General features: G+C 45.7%; 1 protein-coding gene across 1 annotated transcript in view; it reads right to left on the bottom strand.

Moving 5' to 3' along the window:
* VSIG1 (V-set and immunoglobulin domain containing 1) overlaps positions 1 to 8282 on the bottom strand; it is a 31661-nt gene extending 23379 nt beyond the window's left edge. The window contains exons 1-2 of the mRNA XM_061599044.1: positions 8076 to 8282; positions 5129 to 5227 (exon numbers count right to left, since the gene is read on the bottom strand). Of these exons, the coding sequence (XP_061455028.1) occupies positions 5129 to 5227; positions 8076 to 8282 (306 nt within the window). The remainder of the gene's footprint in view (positions 1 to 5128; positions 5228 to 8075) is intronic.
* Positions 8283 to 10265: the final 1983 nt, after the last annotated feature.

The raw sequence follows: 10265 nt of genomic DNA on the forward strand, positions 1-10265 counted from the left end.
TGCACATTTCACGTGGATTAAAGCTGCAAGGGGGCCTAGCACAAGAAATCTGCTTTTTTTAAAAAAAAGAAGACGACTTTTTGCAGTTTGGAAAGTGACAGGAAAATGCACTGAAAAGTGCGGGGTGAACAAATGGCTACTGGGAAGACATGTAAACACACCCCAAGCAAATCAGGATAAATGGAGAACAAATACTCATTGTTATATAACCTCCCTGTAAACAAGCCAGAACAAATGCTCAGTAAAGACCAGATATAATCTAACTTTTGTGCAAGCAAATCAGGATAAATGCTCACTAAATAGGTCATCTGGAGGGACTTTAGCTGAATGAAACTATGCAAGTCATTTTAGGGCAGTTCGTCTCCAAAGGCCTCATTTCCTTCTAAAACTAAAGACTAACCCCTACATAGGGAACTCGAATTCTAGCTAATTCTGCCACCAACTCTACGCTTTCCTCAGAGATACGTGGAGGGAACTCCCTTCTGTAAGAAACCTTGCTGGGTCCAGCCACTCTGCCCAGGGGCAGTCTGAAACAGGACCTGAGTGCAACAGCAGGCTCTCTCCACCTGAGATTCCCAGCAACTGGCATTCAGAGGCACACTGCCTCTGACAGTGGAGGTAAAACATAGCCATTGTGGCCAGTTGCCAAATTCTGCCGAGAGTGGTGTAGTTGTGAATTTCAAAGAGCTCTCTATGACAGATCTCATAGGCACACCCCCAGTAGTGTAGTGGCAAATTCAGAAGTGCGGGGTCCCTTTATGATAGTGTTCCTCCTCCACTACACCAGTGCCTGCCACTACAGCATAAGGCAGGGATGGGAAACCCTTTGGCTCTCCATAATGGACTTCAACTCCTATCAACTCCAGCCAGCATAGTCAATGGTCAGGAACGATGGGAGCTGTAGTCTAACAACATCTGGTTCCTCATCCCTGGTATAAGGGACACAGCAGGCAAATTTGGCCCACGCTAGGTCATTTCCCCTCAACCACACCTACCTGCTCCATCCCTGATGTCACACCTGATGTCAGCTGTAGGGCAGCTTCGAAATTTGGCACCAAATGCAAGGCCCGCTGGGATCAGCTCCACCTGGGAGGTCCTGATCAGAGCTCCCAAGTGCAGCCGAACCTTGCCAGAAACAGGGTGTACATTCGGCACTAAATTACAGAAGTAGCTCAAGTCAAGCTGCCTGCAGCTTGGATTCAAGACACTCCAGCAAAGGGACATTCACATAGCACATATACGGCTTCTATAGATGCAGTTCACATGACTCTGTTTATACTGTCTAAAACTCACTATGAACACAGCCCAAACCACGTATCAAAGATAAACAAAGGCTGCTAACCGTTTGTTCACTGAAGGAAAACTATACAGGTCTGCTCAGAAGTAAGTCACACTGAGTGCAATGGTGCTTACTCCTAGGAACGCATATATAGGATTTCAGCCCTCAATGCATCCATTTTTATATTAGAGCCAGTGAATCAGTACTCAGATACCTGCAAGCAAAGAAGCACATTGTTCTATCCACAGTGCAGAAAGGCAACGCGAACACAAGACAGAAGAAATCTATTTCGCCAAGCAGATGTCCCATTTTTAAAAAGTAGTTAGAATACAAGTGGCCTCCCATCCTATGAAGGGCTGAGGTGCTTAACCATTCCACTATGTTCTAAACTGGATGTCCTTGGGAGGTTTCCGTCAAATATCTTAAGACAGCTGTCTCTATAGCAGGGTTGGGATCTGTTGCCAGTTCAAAAGCATCCCATTGACCTAAGAGGCCTGTAATGATTTGACTTAGTTCTTTGTCTGCTAGCTGCTGCTTTCACTGACCTGTTTTTGTTTCCTCACAAAAAATATTGATATTAATATCAATATTTTTAAAGAAAGTATTTTTAAGGGAATATAGATACTTTGAAAGGAAATATAGATAAATGAAAGTAAATATTGATACATTGTTCATAATATCAAAATTTTAGAGGCAGATATTTTTTTACAAAATCTTTTTCGAAAATAGCCGCAGAAAATTACTACATAAAAATCTGATCCGCAATGATAGAGAATAAGCAAATTAATGGAAAATTCGGTACCAAATCTGAATTGAGCGGGATTCTAGCACATCCCTACTCTGTAGTAGAGACAGCTCCAGTAACCGTGGGGGGGGGAGAGAGAGAGAGAAGGTAGGGGAGACCTTTTGTGCAATAAAACACGGATGTGGAAACTGTGGTTCTCCACCTGTTGGACTACAACTCCCATCAGCCCTAGCCAGCATGGCTAATGGCCATGAAAGATGTGAATTGTAGTCCAGCAACATCTGGAGTGATACAGGTTCCCCATCCCTGCTATAAAATTAAATGTTGGGATGTTCTCCCAGGTTACTAAAATGGGACAGAATTTACTTCAGTTTCACATCACTGGATGTATCTTATCTTTTTTTCAGTATGCATGCCGCTTCTCAGCCCCCAGACAAAAGAAACAGTATATAATATTATAAAAGACAAAGTATGAATTAAAACCAGTCAGTAAAAGAGGTACTAAAACCACCTATAGAATATTTAAAATATCCAGCAACTAGGGTCACTGCTGTGAGAGTTTTACAGTATATGCATATAAATGGAAATCACAAATATTTATTTTATTTATTTATTTTATTAGATTTATATACCGCCCGACTAGCATTAGCTCTCTGGGTGGTGAACAACAGAATATAAAAATACAAAACATCTCAAGTCTCAAGATAAAAGTACAGCATAAACATATGTAAAAACAAGAAATCAGAAACAATTACAACAAAATTTAAAACTAAAATGAGTTACATATTAAAACGCCATAGCAAAGAGGCAAGTCTTAACCTGGCGCCGAAAGGACAACAATGTCGGCGCCATATGCACCTCTTCGGGGAGACTGTTCCACAATTCGGGGGCCACCACTGAGAAGGCCCTAGATCTTGTCACCGTCCTCTGAGCCTCCCTATGAGACGGAACTCAGAGGAGGGCCTTCGATGTAGAGCGTAGTGTACGGGCAGGTTCATATCGGGAGAGGCATTCTGACAGGTATTGTGGTCCCGCACCATATAGGGCTTTATAGGTTAAAACCAACACTTTGAATCTAGCCCGGAAGCATATTGGCAGCCAGTGCAAGCGAGCCAGAACAGGTGTTATGTGTTCCGACCGCCTGGTCCCCGTTATTAATCTGGCCGCCGCATTTTGGACAAGCTGTAGCTTCCGAACTGTCTTCAAAGGCAGCCCTATGTACAGCGCATTGCAGTAGTCGAGTCGTGAGGTTACCAGAGCATGTACGACTGATGTTAGATCCTCCCTGCTCAGATAGGAACGTAGCTGGGCTACTAGCCGAAGCTGGTAGAAAGCATTCCGTGCCACCAATGCCACTTGGGCCTCAAGTGACAGGGAAGGATCTAAGAAAACCCCCAGACTACGAACCTGGTCCTTTAGGGGGAGTGTAACCCCATCCAGGACAGGGTGTATATCCACCATCCGATCAGGGAAACCGTTCACCAGCAGCATCTCAGTCTTGTCTGGATTGAGCTTCAGTTTGTTAGCTCTCATCCAGTCCATTATCACAGCCAGGCAACGGTTCAGCACATCAACAGCCTCATCTGAGGAGGATGAAAAGGAGAAATAGAGCTGCGTGTCATCAGCGTACTGGTGGCAATGCACTCCATAACTCCTGATGACCGCACTCAACGGCTTCATATAGATGTTGAAAAGCATGGGAGACAGAACCGAACCCTGCGGAACTCCACATTGCAGAGCCCACGGTGTCAAGCAATGTTCCCCAAGTAAAACCCTCTGGAGATGACCCGCTAAGTAGGAGCGGAACCACTGCCAAAAAGTACCCCCGACTCCCAGCTCCCAGCACTATCATCTATAGTGCGTTGTACGATCACATATTACTTGCTTTGAACCAACTTCCAGATCATTTTCAAAGGCATAGTCAATGGCCAAGAATAATGAGAGCTCTAATCCAACCACATCTGAGGGGCCAGAGGTACCCCATCCCTGGATTAGAAGAAGCCAATTGCTGCAGAAAACTGGCAAGATGCAGAATTCAAGGGGTGGGGATTCTAGCCCAGGCTATAAAGATCCATCAATTGCTTCAGACACTGCTGAGACAACTTGCACAGTCTACTTTAGCTGCAGGATCACTAACCATGGTCCTGAAACCCATACCTAGAACCTTCTCCGAGGTTTTGATCCTGCTTTGCTTAACCTTCTTGTCTACCTGGAAACCAGGACTGCTCACCTCCCTCTTGCATAGGCCATCACCTATACATGGTGGTGGGAATCTCCATGGATCAGGACACTGGGAGGTTATCAGAACATGAATAACTATTTCAAGGTTAACTCTGTCTGGATAAGATCATAGTTGGTGAATCAGATGAAGCTGATAAAGGGCACTCTGTCACAACAAGGATATTTGATGCTCAAGTGACAATGCTGGATCCAAGAACATCTCCAAGCTATGAGCCTGCCACTTTAGGAGGTGTGCAATTTCATTCATGAGATCCTTCCTAACTGTACAGATGAACTACCCATTAACAGTACTTCCATCTTGCCTGGATTGAGTCTGTTTATTGGCCCTCATCCAGTCTCTTACCAAAACAAGGCAGTAGTTCAGAACACCTATTGCATCACCTGAATCAGGTGAAAAGGAGATATAAATGTGGGTGTCATCTGCATGCTGGTGATGCCTCAACCCACATCCCTGAATGACCTCTCCCAGCAGCTTTAAAGCATAGAGGACACAATAGAGCCCTGTGAAACTCCTGGATCCACATCCAGGTTAGGTTTTTTCAGGAGCAGCATAATCACAGCCTCTTTGAAAGAGGCTGGGACCATTCCCTCTTGCAATTACGACACCTTATTTGATGCAATAAGCCAAGATGGGCCAGGCTCCAGCACACATGCGGGGTGCCAAACCTGTCCAAACACCTTGCCAACATCCTCAGGCCTTAATAATTACAAGTGCAGACTGTGCCGGGGACTGAACCTGGGACCTTCTGTATGCAAGATAGACATTCCACTCCAGAAATTTGCAAGGGGGATATAGAAGTACATCAATAGCAATGCTAGGAACCAAAGCAAAATCCTTTTGGTGAGATGAAGTTTTGTCTTACCTTGTATCTCCAGCTACACCTTCCCCGTGCATCTGTCATGTACACCGTCTTTCGACAATGACTGATGGACTTTTCATCCATATAGTGGCACGGGGAATGCTGCATTTGAGTAGAAATGTGCTGATCTAAGAGATGAACGTGACTTCCAGCTTTCATACAAAACACAGAGACCTCTCTCAACTGAGGCAGCTCTCAATGAGTTGGTGGGATTTTGATGCAAGCTTAATTTAGACTAGTGTTACTAGGCCTCTGGGTTCAGCCCTGGGATTGGAGTCTTCCCCATTTTCTAGGGCAGGGTTAGGGGGGACATTTTTCAGCTGGAGGGCTGCATTCCGGGGGCCACATGCCAGTGGTGGACAGGCCAGAGGCAAAAGTAGTTAGAACAACAAGTGTGACGCTTACCTTTGGAAGGTGGTTTCTACATACACTGGTGTAGTGGTTAGAGAGTTGGCCTGGGAGCTGGGAAACCAGGGTTCAAATCCCCACTCAGCTATGAAGCTCACTGGGTGACCTTGGGCCAGTCACTGCCTCTCAGCCTAACCTCACAGGGTTGTTATGAGGATAAAATGGAGAGGGGAAAACCATGTTTGAGCTCCTTGGAGGAAAGGTGGTATATAAATGTTGTTGTTGTTAACAACAACAACAACATATACCCCTCTCTCTATCCTCCATCCAGGCAAGTAGAGGCACCATCACAGCTCAAGGACACATTTGAGCCAGTCAAAAGCATTCAAGGAAGGCACAGAGCAGGACACCTGGGGGGTGTAGCCTGGGGAAAGGGGAGTGTGACCTGCAAAGGGGAGTGGCTTTGGAGAGGTGTGGCCTGGGAAGGGGAGTGGCTTTGGAGAGGTGTGGCCTGGGAAGGGGTGTGGCCTGGGAAGAGTCCCACGGACTATATAGAGAAGCCTGGAAGGCTGCATTCAGCCCTGGGCTTGAGGTTCTTGGTCCCTTTTCTAGGAAAAGCAGAAGCTGCCTTTTACAAAGTTGGGCCATTGACCCATCAAGCTCAGTATTGTCTACACTGACTGGCAGAGGCTCTCCAGGGTTTAAGACAGGGGATGTTTCCAGTCCTACCTGGTGACACCAGGGATTGAACCTGGGACCTTTTGCATGCAAAGCAGGTGCTCTACCCGCTGACCTACAGCCCTTCCTCAGCATTCGTAGTTTGCATTAGGAGGAAACAAGTCTGAAGGTATTCCTAATTTGCAGAGCATCAGATGGACACCAAAGCTTGTTTGCTTAAGACCAATCCCTGGGGCCTCCTCCCAGAGGGAGCAACTGGCCAATCATATTGGAAAGGGAAGGTATCATAATATGTCTCCTAAATTTGGGAGGTCCTAGTTATGGAGCGTGGAACATGGTGGGATGATGGTATTGCACTATTTTTGCATGTTATATTTAGGAACATATGAAGCTCCTTATTTCGAGTGAGACCATTGGTCTGTGTAGCTCATTATTGTCTACCTCGTTATGGAGCTTCTAGGTCATTCGCTAACTGGAAGCAGGGTGTGATGTTCCTGTAAGTTAGCATCTGTAAATATGGTAAGTGCGGGTCTATTGGGTGATGTATGGTAAATGAGAGAGACTCAGGCAAAGTCTCTGGGAGTATTGGTTACAGGACGTGACTGGTGGTGCTGCCTAGCAGTGGGATCTAGTGAGATCTGTGCTAGAGCGGAGTGAGAAACCATAAAAAGGACGGTCCTGACTGGTGGTGTCCCTGATGGTGCCTACTGAAAGGCAGTAGCCACAAGCAGGTGGGAACCTGACACAGGGCTCCAGGGTTTCAAACAGGATTGTTGTTTTTCCTAGTCCTACCTGGAGATGCCTAGGATTGAATTTGGGACTTTCTGCCTAGACAGGATGAGGTCTGCCTGTGAGCTACAGCCCTTTTCTGAGCCTCAGGGTGGCAAATCTCAGGGCTGTCTGCTACTCTCACATTCCTACCCTTGGATCTTAGCCTTGGAGTTTCGCAGCAGAATTATTTTAAAACGCTATTAAAAATAAATAAATAAAAGAAGTCTCCCCGCATAACATTCCTCCACATTGCCTGTATTTTCCAGTGGAAAAAATGAGAGTGGGGAATCTCCCCAAATGGGGAAAAAACTGCCGTGTTTCCCCCTCCCTCTTGTTTCACCCTATTCCTGGGCTCTTAGGTCTGTAGCTCCATTTCCTGAACCCGTGCCTAGAGATCAGAATTTTGCATTTGACATCACAAGACATATCTACACACCACACATTGGCATGAGGCCCTGTGCATATAATCAAAGTCTTCTAGACCAGCAGTTCCCAAACATTTTTTTCCCACAGACTACCTGAAAATTGCTGATGCTCTTGGTGGATCACTTAATGGTTTTCTGCCTGCTGCAACAATTGTGCTATGGTGCTGTATGATTTTTTCGTTGTAATACAATCAAACACAATATAAGAAAAGCAATAAATATGAGTATGTAATGCAGGCATGTCATGGACCACCTGAATGAAGCTTGAAGACCCCAGTTTGGAAACTTCTGATCTAGATTATTGTTTTCCATGTCCGTCCTGATACTAGAGGAAAAGAGGTTCCAGAGCCAACCATGGGTTGTATCCAACTGAGTTCTACTTAGAGTAGACCCACTGAAATTAATAGATCTGAACTAGTCATGTCCAGTATGTTCAGTGGGTTTACTCTGAATAGGACTAGCATAGAATGCAACCCTGGTGTCACAAATTAGGCTGTGTTCACAGGATGACCATTTTAAAACATTGTATCTGTCAAATCCACATAAAAGCAGAGGGGTCTAATTATCCACACATAAGAAACTGCCATATGCCAGGTGAGATGATTTCTCCATCTAACCCACTCTTGTCTACTCTGACCGGTAGCAGCACTCCATGAATTCAAAGCAATCTGCATCAGACAATAAAGAATTATTTAACATAGAGAGAGATATTTGCTAAAACATCTTACTATTGTTGTAAGTTTCTGTTTGGCACTGTAAAAACTCCACTGAATGTGTAGATTAGATGCTTCCGCCTCCGTTCTGTATAAGCAAAGAAGAGTGATGTTTCTACCAACTGTTGTGTTCACAGACTTCTCTGGAATGCTCACAGTTGGGCAGCCAACAGGACCTGTGAAATACAAGGCCAAGCAGGAAAAAGACCAGTCAGAGGCCATGGCATGCCAAGGATGTAATGCATGTTCCCATACTGTTCTCAGACCAAAAAAAGTTTACAAAAATGCATACGCTCAAGGAAAATGTGCAAACAAAGTAATATATTAGTGAAAAATAACAAACAAAAATGCATTCTGTTAGGGAGAGATTGCTTGCAAAAATGTGTCCATTAATCAAAACTGCATACCAAAATGTGTTTATTAGGTGAAATTTGCACTAAAATGCTGAAGAATTTCCATGAGGATTGAAAAATAATCACAAATTACTGCAGAAATGTGGAGAACTGAATTTAAGACTGGGAAAATGTAGAGTGTAGACCTAGTAGTATGTAAGACTCCATCTTCTGCTGCTATTTTATGTCTTAGAGAAGAGCATTGATATAGTGAGCATAACCGAGACCTGGTGGAATGGAGAAAACCAGTGGGATACGGTTATCCCTGGATATAAACTATATTGGAAGGACAGGGAAAGACGTATTGGTGGCGGAGTCGCTCTATACGTGAAAGAAGGCATTGAATCCAGCAAGCTCGAAACCCCAAAAGAGGCAGACTCCTCCACAGAATCGTTGTGGGTGGTGATACCGTGCCCCAGGAGGGACTTAATACTGGGAACGATCTATCGTCCCCCTGATCAAAATGCTCAGGGAGACCTTGAGATGAGATATGAAATTGAGGAAGCATCCAAACTAGGAAATGTGGTAGTAATGGGTGACTTCAACTACCCGGACATAGACTGGCTGCAAATGTGTTCCAGTCATGACAAAGAAGCAAAGTTTCTAGATATTCTAAATGACTATTCCCTAGACCAGTTGGTCATGGAACCGACCAGAGGGATGGCAACCCTGGACTTGCTGCTCCACGAGCTAGAGGGAGCCCCAGCTGACGAAGCGTCAAGGCCCCAGCTGACAAAGCGTCAAGGCGAGTTAAGCAGCAGAGCGAAAAGAGGGTAAGTAGCTCCCATTTATTCCATTATTAAATTGAAGTAAAACAGCTCAGAGCAATAAGTAATAAGGGCAGCCCAAGGTCACCCTGAGCTAGGAGCCAAATCCTGAAAGAACCTATATCTTAGGAGACAGATCCTAGGAGAAGGAAGCCCATAGAAAGCTAGTTTTCAACACCACCCTAGCAGGAAAGCTTCAGGAGACACTGTAAATAAGGCTAAATTCCAGTCAGAGAGAAGGGGGAAAAGGAAACTCCACCGACACATACAGGGAGAGAGTCAGCTCAGTCCTTGCTAAAAAGGGCAGCTTCAGCCTTCCTGAAACACAACCACAAGCTCTGTTTCCCTAGGTTAAAGAAAGGTCAGGCTGTTCTAGGTGGGAAAACAACAAACACAAAACACTTGCCTGGAAGGCGCAGCCCCTTGATTAGATTAAAAGCAGCCAAAAGCTTAAACAGCCCCGCCCCTCACTCAGGAAGGAAGGAAGCCTGAGAGAATACTAAAGAGTTAAGCCCCAGCTGATAGCCATCAGCCTCAAGTAACACATCATTGGCTGGCAGCAGTAGCTGGGAGGAACCAGCCACACATATAAAGTCAGAGCACCCTAGCGAGGGAGCCTGCTCCACGAGCTAGAGGGAGCCCCAGCTGACAAAGCGTCAAGGCGAGTTAAGCAGCAGAGCGAGTTCGGCAGCAGGGCGAGTTCGGCAGCAGGGCGAGGAGGCCAGGGCCCCCCACTCTGCCCGTCTGTTCCCTGACCTCAACTAAACCGCAGTCTCCAACCCATTGACGTAATAAACCTTAAACAAAACTATGCAGGTAAGAAGCCAGCAGGGGTGTGGGGGCTTTCCAGTGTTTTGCACCGCCTGCAGCATGTACGACTATCTGCCTGTTGGACAGAAGTCGTGGGTATGCTCTCGGTGCAATGAGCTCCTGGCTCTCCGGGAACGACTTCATTTCCTTAAGGCCAAGGTGGCGGACCTGGAAAAGCTGAGAGAGGCAGAGATGTGTGTGGAGGAGGCCTTCAGGAACGTTATAGCTGTGTCCCA

Source organism: Rhineura floridana, chromosome 16 (assembly GCF_030035675.1).
Source record: "Rhineura floridana isolate rRhiFlo1 chromosome 16, rRhiFlo1.hap2, whole genome shotgun sequence".
In the NCBI taxonomy this organism is placed as follows: Eukaryota; Metazoa; Chordata; class Lepidosauria; order Squamata; family Rhineuridae; genus Rhineura; species Rhineura floridana.